The sequence below is a fragment of the Gadus chalcogrammus genome, chromosome 23 (assembly GCF_026213295.1).
Source record: "Gadus chalcogrammus isolate NIFS_2021 chromosome 23, NIFS_Gcha_1.0, whole genome shotgun sequence".
Lineage (NCBI taxonomy): Eukaryota > Metazoa > Chordata > Actinopteri > Gadiformes > Gadidae > Gadus > Gadus chalcogrammus.
In genome coordinates this window covers 14,005,931-14,017,502 of record NC_079434.1, presented here as the reverse complement: position 1 = coordinate 14,017,502, position 11,572 = coordinate 14,005,931, and the positions used below count along the sequence as shown (strand labels likewise).

General features: G+C 42.2%; 1 protein-coding gene across 1 annotated transcript; it reads right to left on the bottom strand.

The window, feature by feature from the left end:
* Positions 1 to 3,366: 3,366 nt before the first annotated feature.
* bco1 (beta-carotene oxygenase 1) lies at positions 3,367 to 10,522 on the bottom strand. Its single transcript, XM_056583706.1, has 11 exons — positions 10,305 to 10,522; positions 10,041 to 10,169; positions 9,794 to 9,923; positions 9,512 to 9,659; positions 8,903 to 9,053; positions 7,348 to 7,562; positions 6,822 to 7,073; positions 6,365 to 6,467; positions 6,043 to 6,137; positions 4,535 to 4,646; positions 3,367 to 4,005 (listed from the first exon to the last, which is right to left on the bottom strand). Exons 1-11 carry the CDS (start codon positions 10,366 to 10,368, stop codon positions 3,860 to 3,862), a joined length of 1,545 nt encoding a protein of 514 aa, XP_056439681.1. The 5' UTR covers positions 10,369 to 10,522; the 3' UTR covers positions 3,367 to 3,859.
* Between the last annotated feature and the right edge of the window lie 1,050 nt (positions 10,523 to 11,572).

Here is an 11,572-nt window from a genome sequence, read left to right as displayed (position 1 = left end):
CTTTAAGTGCTTACCTAACCTCCAGCAGTCAGTTAAGCATCCTGCTGAATCAAGTGCATCATGTTATCTGTCTGGATAAGCGACCACAAAATTGTGTCACCTCATACATTGTTCTTTAGCACCGACACAACATGCTATGTCAATTGACATTTTCATGCCAGTGTCATTCAGTCATTTTAGTTAGCAATTTTCTTTGTTATCGTAAGCCTATTGGTTGTAAAAACCAATGAGACACTACACTGCAGTCAGTGAAAGGTAGGCAAACAAAAGGCTCACAATACAAATACAATGATAACTGGCCATGTCTGGCCTTCTGCTGCAAGAATCACTCGTTCAGTAGAGGAATCCTAATTTACAAATCATTAGGATTTGGTTGAATGGGAAAATAATTTAAATCAGCCATTATTAATGGGTTGATGGGTTGGTCTGCAAAGAGGTGAGGACAGAGGACCATACACATAAAGAGAGTTTATTCTCAGTGCACCCTAAAAACTGAGCATCAAAGTCATGCACTCATCTATTTATCTCTTTGATCAGGGCTTCCATCAAACCACACACCCATGACCACCCTTTGCTTATTGATCCTTTGTCCTGTTTTTTTTAACCGACACATCTCTTAATATAGTCTGCTTGTTTTCAAGTTCTAAATGTCAACCCCTTAGCTGGTACTATTCAGGATGCCATGCCATCCTGCCCTGTTCTGCTTGCGCTTGGCACTGCTCACTCTGTACGTTTGATCCTGTTTTGCTTGGCCCTCTCTCTTTTTCCCTGACAACTTTATTACATCATACTTTTTCAATAATATTTGTATGTGTATATTTTGATTTGATTTGATTATAATTTTTCATTTCAAATATGCAAGAAACATGTCATTGAATGACAAAATCAAAAACAACCCTATATTTTTCCTTAACACATTTGAAAGGGAGTGGGAAGAAGTATACACTTGTTTAATCCCGACCAAAATGGCTGCTCAGATATGTCCGAATTGCCACCAGTTAACCCGAGATCACACGCACACACGCACACACGCACACACGCACACGCACAAAAACAAAATGTTACCGATCAGCCTCACCAGCAACCACTCCCTAATCAATCGTTATGCACAAAAAGACGGTCTCTTCTCTGACCAAGAGAGAGCATTCACACCATTTACCCAAGCACAGCCCCGGTGGCTTAAGCGCCCACACCGTATGTGTGTCTGATGATTTGTTTACAGTTTTTCTCGATTGCTTAAGCACAATTTTCAAAACAGGGCCTGTGTTTTCAAAACACTACACACAATTAGCACAACCACACACCCAATTAGCAAAACACTACAGATCCTTTGCAAAATTAAACACTCCTGTAAAAACTATACACTTCTTTTTAAAAACCACACTTTGTTACTATATGAAACACACACGTTTCACATTACTATACTCTGTTTGCACGAGTTACACTCTGCTGTGATAAACCTAAAACACTTTTAGCACTTCTACTTCCCTATGATTAGAGTAGGCTACTATCAACAAAGTACAAATATAATGTAAATTCACCAAACAATACACAAGACCAATGTTGCAGACTGAAGAAACTCATTTATTTCTCAACACGCCCAAAATGTTGACATAGAGATTCATAATACTGTAATCAAACGTTGGACAAAACCATGTTTTACTATCTCCCTCTCTTGCTGTTCTGTGAACATAGGAGGCCTTCCCCCTTGTCGTCCCTGACCCTCAATCCTATGTAGAAAAAAAAAACAGTATACAATAGTACAGTAATTTCACAGGAAAAGGTAACAGAAGTGCTGATAGTGCATAGAATACAGTACTGTAAGCAGTGACTGAAACCGTGCAGATGTTTTTGATATGATGATATTTTTACAATACCTATTTTCCAGTCGAAATGTTCTCATCACACTTGCCACTGTATATCGGCTTAGATTTGGCTGTACTCGCAGTCCAGCCTCCCTCAGCGTCAGGCCGTGGTTGACAACGTGGTCAACCAGTGTTGCGCGGATCTCATTTGTCAGATTCGGTCCTCTTTGAGCACCTTCTTGTCTTCGTCTTCGTCTTCGTCTTCGTCTTCCTCTTCCTCTTTCTCGTCCTCCTCGTCCTCCTCGTCCTCCTCGTCCTCCTCGTCTTCCTCCTCGTCTTCCTCCTCGTACTCCTCGTCCTTCTCGTCCTTCTCCTCCTCCTCCTCCTCCTCCTCCTCCTCCTCCTCCTCCTACTCGTCGTCGTCTTACTCTTTCTCTGACTCTTTCCACTGTGCTTGGAGAACGCTGAACTCACCTACTGCTTTTTATAGTGCTTACACACCTGATTGTTGTGTCTGCAATTAAGCAAACAAGTGTTTGCACACCTGATGACTGTGTTGAACCAATTGGTTGGACGGTGTGGTAATTTGACAGTCAGTGCTTTGGTATTACAAGGACGTGACTTCATGATAGATTTTTGTGTGTAATGTATGTTAAGTGTGTTTAGTGTTTTGCAAATCACTGTGTGTATTGTTTTGCAAAAAGTGTGAAGCTGACATTGTGCTTATAGTGGTGCAGATCTGGGCTCATGTTATGATCCTTGAGTGTAAGGTTTTGATAATAGTGTCATACTTTTGATTTTTGTGTTTAAGCAATCGAAAAAAACTGAGTAAGAGGAATAAAAGGATTCACTTGTTAAAAGACAGATGCTGTTGTTCATTCGCCCTTTCCCTGTTGTTGACACTCTTGTCCTGTTTGTCCCCAGGCCAAGAGCAACTAACACCTTGTTGAAGTTAGCCCCGATGCGGGAAATAACCTTAGTTTGTCTTAAATAAATGTAATTAAATTTAATTTAATTTGAAAAAGAATACAACTATATACATTTTTTTAACAAATCTGAAGCTGAAGACCTCTCTGAGATGAGGGCAGGCTTCATTCAGTTTAAACTTGTTACTTTGTGTACACCCTGCCGCGCACAAAGACAGTTTGTCCTGCGCAAGAGCACAGAACCGCAGATATTTATCTCAATAACAAGGTTAGTGATTTGATAACATACAGGGAGAAACTGGGAAACTAGACTCTGTCCATTTTTACAAGGCCTGAAGATAACGTTTTGGAGCTTTTCTTTATCCAGTGAACTTTGGCTACTTTTCTTCGTCACTGTCCTGGATTCTTCCAACATATCAAGACAGGACCCCTGCTCTTTCCCTGGTTCTTTTACGTGTTATCTGCAACCAATGCGTCTGACCCAGGGGGTTTGCATTGGGCTGGCACCGTAAAGCGCTCAGTGCTTGTACTTTGTTCACAAGGGGTAAAAGCCTTTGCATCTGATTTTTCAGATTCTTTATCTCAAGTGGTTTGAAGTTGACTATTGGTAACCGCCTCAGCCCCTGCCAAAACGCATTTAATATTAATTTTTATAGAAAAGTTATTCAAAATAATAAGCTACAACGCAAAGGAAACACATAAAAGACTGAATAAATTCAACTTAGAATGTTTATTGATATGGATATGCTGGAAAACAGACAATAGTATGTCAATATACAATGCTGTCGATAAAATATCAAAATTCATAAAATACAACATTACAGTAACAAATACTTGAGGTATCAATAACAATCAATAACAAATCTTTCATTGTTCAAATAAAGAAATACAATTGCAAATACATCAATCGATAAAACAATAAACGTAAGTCAATATGTTTAAGGGTAAGTGTAAGTTTAAGTATTCTTGAGTAAACAATTGATCGATGTTGTATTAGTTTGAAAAAACAACAGTGCATGTATATATATACTTATATATATATATGTATATGTGTATATGTATACATATATACATATATATACAATCACACCCACACAGACACCCACCCACACACATGTGTTGCTGGGACTATTGCGGGATGAAATATCCGTGCATGTCTCTATGGAGTTCGTTATTCATGTAAGCCCGAGCGACCTCCTTAAAAGTCTTCCCGTCCAGGACCAGGATGAAGCCAAGCTTTCCCGGGACGGTGCAGACCGAAGCCAGCACCACTCCTGTGAGGGGAGAGGAAAACAAGCCTTTCATGAGACCAACCGAAATGAGCATATTAATACATTTGGTGTATACGTATAAACCATGACACTTATTTATAATATGTATTTAAACTTTCAGAGTAGACGTTATCGATCTTCCCGTTGAAGGGACACTGCTTTAGGGCCGTATATGTCTTGCAATCAGTTAGTTGAAATTATATCAACACAGTACAATATAATTCATGCAACATCCCGTTTAAGAATGTTTGAAGCAATTTTGCTCGTACCTTTACAGACAACGGGGGCCCACGTGAGTGTGTGCGTGTCCTTATCCATTGCCTGTTCATCGGTCTTATTGAATGGAAGTCTGAATGTTTCTCTCAACATAACAACCAGTAAGCTGCACCTTGAAAACCTTTGATTTTTGTAAACCAGTCGTCGGACCCTCGACAGCCAGCACGTTGCCCAGCTTACGGTACTTGGACCACAGGTTGAGACACACTCAAACACACACCCGCACACACACACAGTAGAAGTATGAGTGACCCACCATCATCCTCAGACTCGGCATTGGGTCGGGGGATGAACACAGGCTCCGAGGGCCAGCAGTTGTCCTCGGCCCATCTCACGATCTCCTTGGTCTCTGTGTCCAGCTTTCCGAGCTGAAGAGAGGGAAGGGGACGGGCGATATACGTTTTAGGAGGAGCTGAGGCCTGAAGTACGTGTCCTCAGTGAAGAAATAATGCAGGAGGTCTAGTTAGGTTATATTTTAAAATTATACAAATCAAACGTATATGAAGGACATGAAGTCATTTTTTAGGGACCCATATTGACATTTTAAAAGTTATGAATTGTTTTATTTTAGAGCATCACGTAAATACACAGGCAGCAATTTACCAAGCATACATTCAATCAGACAATGAATATGCATGATGCAGTAACAGCAGAGGAAACAAAGGAGTGACCATCGTGGAGAGTTTTGAATAGGCAATGGCTGAAGTCGGCCATGGAGAGACTAAGTTAATTTGCAATACAATATGGGTGAAGTCGTTGCAATACACTATGGGTGAATAGCTCCACAGAGTCAGTTACCCATAGTGCATTTGCAATACAGTATGGGTAACTGTCCTGCAGTTCCTTTAGCTGTAGGACAGTTAAAGGAATCTGCACAACAAAGAAGTCAGTACAGGTATGACCTCAGTATCCCACTTTGTGGCTACAGTGGAAATGCAAAATACAGAACTCTTATCCTCGAGAGAGGAAGGCAGACATCTCTTGGTCCAGGGAGAATCTATACGAATTGACTAGTAATTATGTAACTTAGATAATTTGTATATTTTTAATATATATATATACAATGTTGTCTGATGATAATAGTAAGATTTTGCATTGCCACCGTAGCGAGATTTGAAACTGAGGCTATGCCAATCTTGTGACCTCCTTTATGGAGATTCCCCCTAGTTGTCCAGCATTCCCGCAGGCATGTCTACTTTAAAGAATATTATTTGGCCTCTCTGGCCACGCCTTTCCATAACAGTCTCCATGATGCTCACACCACTCCACTTTGTTCTGTCAATATCAGACCTAACCGTTTCCATAACTCTGTTTATCCTGTCCTTTTAACTGGATGACGCATGAGGAAACATAAAAGCCTCATTACATCCAGTGAGGAACGGAAAGCCATTCCCTTCTGAACCTCTCATACGGTGAATTTCTCCCTCAGTGGCACGGAATGATTGTTTGATCGTTGGACCGGACATTTTCAACCATTTCCACTAGAACGGCTTGGGATGTGCCTTTTTGGATGTTCTTGCCTGTTGCGGCAATGCTGAAGTCCTTAACTTCCCGGCTTCTGTTACGTCAATTGTCAACTCTTAGTTCTGCAAATGGCTTCCTAGTTCTGTAAATAGAACGCTGGCAGGAACAAGCTGTTTCCCACATGGAACTATTCTCTGGTCGTCAGCAGGAATCTGCCATATTGTGATGCATTAAGCTGGATGTGGCTGTAGGGATCAAGTCATGCGGTCGTTTAAAAACAGAGTCATGTTTTAACCTTACCTCTGTAGCCACTGCAGACTCTTCTGTACAGGCGGCATAGACAAAGCGATGCTTCTTGCCATTGAAGTCATAGTTAATTCTGGGTAGTTCCAAACCTATGGGAATGCAAAATCGTGTTTTTTTTTAAATACTTGGATTCAAAATTGAAAACTTACATTAGGTCATTTTAGCAGCGGCTTCTACCCAAAGCCTTTTTTAGTTCATGTCATTAATGGGCAGGTAGGTGCTATGCTTCTTGCTCAGGGACGGCTTCAGTTGGACTGCAGATATCGGGGTTTGAAACCAGAACCTTTCGGCCAGGTATGATAGAGTCAAGGTTTACCTTCACAGAGCACTTCAGGCGTGCATAACAGCTTTCCGTCTGCCTCCTTGACAGCGGTGGCTGTGGTGAGCGAGTTGGTCACCAGGTTCTGTCCAGCGGCCCCCTGAAGACCATAGGAGACACACAACGACGTTGGGAGTTAGAACCTCTCTACTTTAAGGGGCAGGGCTGTGTTTAAAGCTCCCTTTAGACTGCAGCCATCACGTTTGTTCAAGAAGCAGTCAAAATATGTCAGCAGTCTGCCTAAGGGGTTGGGGTAGGTATGGAAGTGCTTATAAAGGCATATTTTGACAATGCATTATGGTAGAGGGGATTGACTGGTAACCGGAAGTTTGCTAATTCGTCGTCGGTGTGTGAATGAATGGTTGCAAGTCGCTTTAGATAAAAGCCTCAGCCAAATCCCCTAAATGTAAATGTAAATGTAGGTATGTGCAGGGAGAAAAGTGACTGATCTCACCGAGTCCACGTGCAGAGGGAGCGCGTATCTCCGGTAGACGGGCTTGCTCCAGCCCTTGCTTTCGGGCTTGTCCTTCTGCTTCTGCAAGTAGAACATGTCGTAGAGGCTGCAGTCGTCGTAGCCGATGACGTCGAAGATCACATGGCCGTTCTCCTCGAAGGCGTTCACGTGGTGGTAGATCACCATTTGTCCCGCAAAGTATTTGGTGGCCACCTCTTTGCCGGTCTTTCTGTCTATCAGGTGAATCAGCGTCTGGCGAAGAAGAAGAGAGGATATCCCATTATATCCAAAGTCCTTAAATACAATTAATCAAATATATAGGAGCAAGAGAAGTCAAGTTGTTTGATGGAAGATTTACATTGAGGGCCGAAAATCAAGTTAGTGATTACACTAAGGATGATATTAGAGGTCAAAACTCAAAGCAAGCCACGACTTAATCCAGTTTGTAGTACAATATAGTACAAGTTGTATCCATCAGACATAATCGCGATCACTGAATACAGCTCTAATGGTTTTCACTGATTACATTTTCCTCTGGACAGTGTTTGAGACAGCTCGCCCAGTTGACCCCGCGCATGTAGGCGGTGGCCATCTTGAGGATGTCCAGTTTGAAGGGCTGCTCGATGAAGATGAAGTAGTTGTCGGTCATGCCGAAGCTGTGGTAGTAGCTGGGGCTGAGGAGAGATCGGCAGGGCACCGTGCACAGCACCTCTGCCTTCTTCAGCGGAGACTTGCCCGTTTCTGGTGGGAAAATAGACAAACAGACGGGTGTTGGGTGTTGATGGTCGCTGGTCGCTGGTGCTAGTTGAAAGTAGAAAGTGGCTGGGCAGTAGCTCGGCTGTAGAAAGTAAACTGTACGGATTTGTGGAAGACCGGGTCGAAAACCCAGACAGATCGACGACCGGGGAAATATAAAAGCCAAAGGCTGGAAACACACACTTTTCATAAAGTATCCGTACATGAATATATAGTATCAGGTTTTGCATGTGTTCGATTGATATCAAATGCTGATCTGCAGGTGTCTAATAGTCACTCATTTCACCCTGTTACTATTCTGACTATGCACAAAAGTACAACTTTAACTATTTCAATGCTGAACCTAAATAACAGCTTTGATGGTTTGATGTTATATGGCAGGGGTACTCAAGTAGAAATGATGAGGGGCCACAATTTTTTTTTTCAGTGACTTAAGGGGCCGGTCGGTATACGTGTGACTGAGGCCGATATATGCTCTGTTTTAGACGTAACGCGTAAGCACGTAAGATACATAACCCCCCCTTGCGCTGTAAAATATCCCCCCTTACGTGCTTAAGTGCGTCGGCCAAAATTCCTGACTATGCGACTGAAACACTACGGCCCTACGCAGCTCGCAAAGACTGTGATTGGCCAGCTAACCACATCCTTTCAGGAGTCTCACATTTCCGGTTTTACAGCATAATAGTGCCATTTTTAAAAGGCTTTGACAGAAGCGAATGAAGAATTTTGAAGAAGGAGAAGAAGAAAACACAAGAACGAATTATGATAATTATAAATATAAACAAGCCAGCGATTTCCACTTCCACGCCCACAGATTCGTTCGTTGCTCCCCCTACTGTTCTGGCGGAGAATCCCCTTGCAACACGCGCAATCCTTAAGGAACCTTAAAGGAACCGTAAATCAAAACTTGTCTAAAACAAGTCCCTTGTGTAAATTACGTGCTTACGTCTCTGCGTCTAAAACGACCCTAAATCGGCCTTGACTGCTGCTGAGATGGACTGTCTGCCTCGAGCTGGAGCGGTCTGTGGGCTGGAGTGCTATCTGTTTATCGTTGCAACCCCCAGCCTCGTATTGAGATCGCGGCGCGCGGTTTCAAAATAAGAGCGCCCAGCACGTTTTTTTTTTTTTTTTTTTTTTTTAAATAATTAAAAAAACTTTTCAAAACAGCTCGAGGGCCATTAATAGACACCCCGCGGGCCACAAAAGGCCCGCGGGCCGCTACTTGAGTATGACTGTTATATGGCATTGAGCGGGTATCAGGTAATGCGGGTATGAAATCGGGTGTGAAAACAGAGGAAAAGTTAGATTCCGTCAGGCGTGGGTACCTGTTTCTGGAGCGGAAGGCACTTTGAACAGAGTGTACTTGGTCTTGCCCTTTTCTGCTATCGAGGTGCCAATGTTGTAGGTATTCCCCTCTTTATCGTAGTGTGGGTGGGAGGTGACCATGTTCACCGCAATATACTTCAGATAATCCACCTGGAAGGGGGAGATACAAGACAATATGACCCATTTTGTATATAAACAATCATGTTACTCTATGGGTGGGTTTTAGGGTGGAGGAAAACACCAGCTAGTCTGTTTTTTTTTTTATAACGTTTGTCTGAATATGTCCACCAACTACATATTTATCTCTGGCACTCAACAACACAGCAAGATGAGATAGTTTGGCGAGTTGGTGAAATGTACTACTCGTATTTGCCCCTCCATTTGTTGCTTTGTTTGACCTCCATAATAAGATGTGTGTGTGTGTCCGTCTGTGAGTGTGTGTGTGTGTGTGTGTGTGTGTGTGTGTGTGTGTGTGTGTGTGTGTGTGTGTGTGTGTGTGTGTGTGTGTGTGTGTGTGTGTGTGTGTGTGTGTGTGTGTGTGTGTGTGTGTGTGTGTGCGTGCATGCTTGCGTGCGTGCGTGCGTGGGTTTGGCCAGTGGAATTATTACCTTTTCCTGAGTTGCCAGGGTAAAGGGATCAATTTTGCGGATGTAATTTGTTTCAGACGTGGCAAAGTACTCATTTCCGTATCTGATGAAGTTACTTGCACCGTTGTCCGTGAAGTCGGGTACAGTGTGGTTCAAAAAAGTAATCGCCCTATTTCATGAAAGTAAAAATAAATGAGAATGTAGGTTAAAATACATTGCTAAATAGGCCGATAATAAGTGTCAGTACCCGGTAACGGTAAAGACATGATTGTAACATTAAATCTGGCAAAGTAAGAGTCTTACTTGACTATGAAGTTTTTGTTTGGATCTGGATATGCCATGGTTCCCATTTCAGACACAACGATTCTTTTGGCAGCCATGTTTGCATTATATGTATCGCCTTGAAGGTATCTGCTCCTGTATATGACTTGTCCTTTAAAAAAAAAAAAAAATAGCATTGAAATTTGAGTAATAACTAATGTAGTATTACATTCCAATAACACATTATCACATAGGGGTCTCCTTTAATCATGACGCCACTGAAACATACCATCCTTGAAAGTGAAACTCTGCATTAAAGCCATCCCGTCAAACCAATGGTTGTAGGTAGTCTCCCCAACGGTGAACATTCCGGGGCCATTGCGCAACAACGTGCCGGTTAGCCAATCAGGAAGGCTTCCTAGAGAGCCGCACAAACAGAGATACACACACGGAATTAAAAGGAAATATTAATTTTCGCGCCGGGAGCGCGTTTAGGCTGTAATTATGTAACGAGGCAATAATACAACGTTAAGAAAGGAAAAGGAGACGCTACCTTTGACTTCTGCGGTGTAGGGCTCCGGCCTCTCCTCTATGTTCCTTGACTGGTGAGGGTCCATTGTTGCTGTATGCTGAACTGTGTGGAGACTTCGACAAAGTCAGGCATTTATAAAGGTATCTCTAACCACTCCCTTTAAGTCCTATTGCCTGGGTGGTCATAACTCAAGGCACGGCTAAGGGCTTTATCTCGAGTGGTTATTATCTTCTGACTTATAAAGTGGATTTAATACAAAGTATGGGACTATCGATGGTTCTTAGAATCGATGATAATAATAGGCCTAGGCAAAGGTTAGCCAGGCAAAGGTAGTCTACTTGTAATTTTGTTGCGTTTCCTAACCTGCTCGTTTATTATAGCCTTCGTGGAAACCCGCAGTCACCCAAATCATTGGATTTCTTCGAAATAACTTTGATTGATTTATTGACGTTTTTTTTGTGTCAATAAATTGTGGGTTATTAAACCCGTGCATACGCTTCTATAACTGACCTGGAAGCCACGTGTTTATTTGGTTTGCGGTCAGCCCTTTGTGCTACCAATTTTACATTTATTCATTTCTTTTTAGATTTATTTATTTAAACGACAAATAAAAGTTACTGGAAATGCTATAGGCTAACCCAACTCTATATTTGGAGATTAAGGGCAAAGGCTAGGACAAAGAGGTCCGGTTTAATTCTACTATGAGGATACACACGTAAACTACCAACAAAGTGTGCGAATCTTAATACCATTATAAACAGGGCAATGGCCTTAGTCCTACCTCACTTTATGAATTGTTTTTCAGTGATGATTTGGAGATGAGGATAATCAACACCAATGTAGCATCCTATTCATAAAAAGGCCCAACATTTTTTTTTGACTAAAATTCTTCATACAAACAGTCTTAATTGATACCGTGAGTATCTGTGTAATTCATTGTTTAAAGAGATTGTAGTTTGTCTACCAACACACAGATAATTTAGCACTTTTCTCTGCGCTATGATTATTAGACTACCTGTGATGCGCCACTGTCAGGGGACGCTATGCAGACTATCCCATCAAAGGTAGCCAGTGGCTCAAATATCGACGGTGCAACCGGTGCAGCTGCACGGGGCCCAGACGGCGTCAGGGGCCCATGGAGGAAGAAAAAATATCTCCCAGTGCGGCAAATGTGTCGGGGGCGCCTTCTGGTGGCGCCCTTAATTAATTAACATTAACATTAACATTAACGTTAACATTAACATGCTACAAATGGCTTAATGTATGCTTCACGGCTGCACAATTAGTAT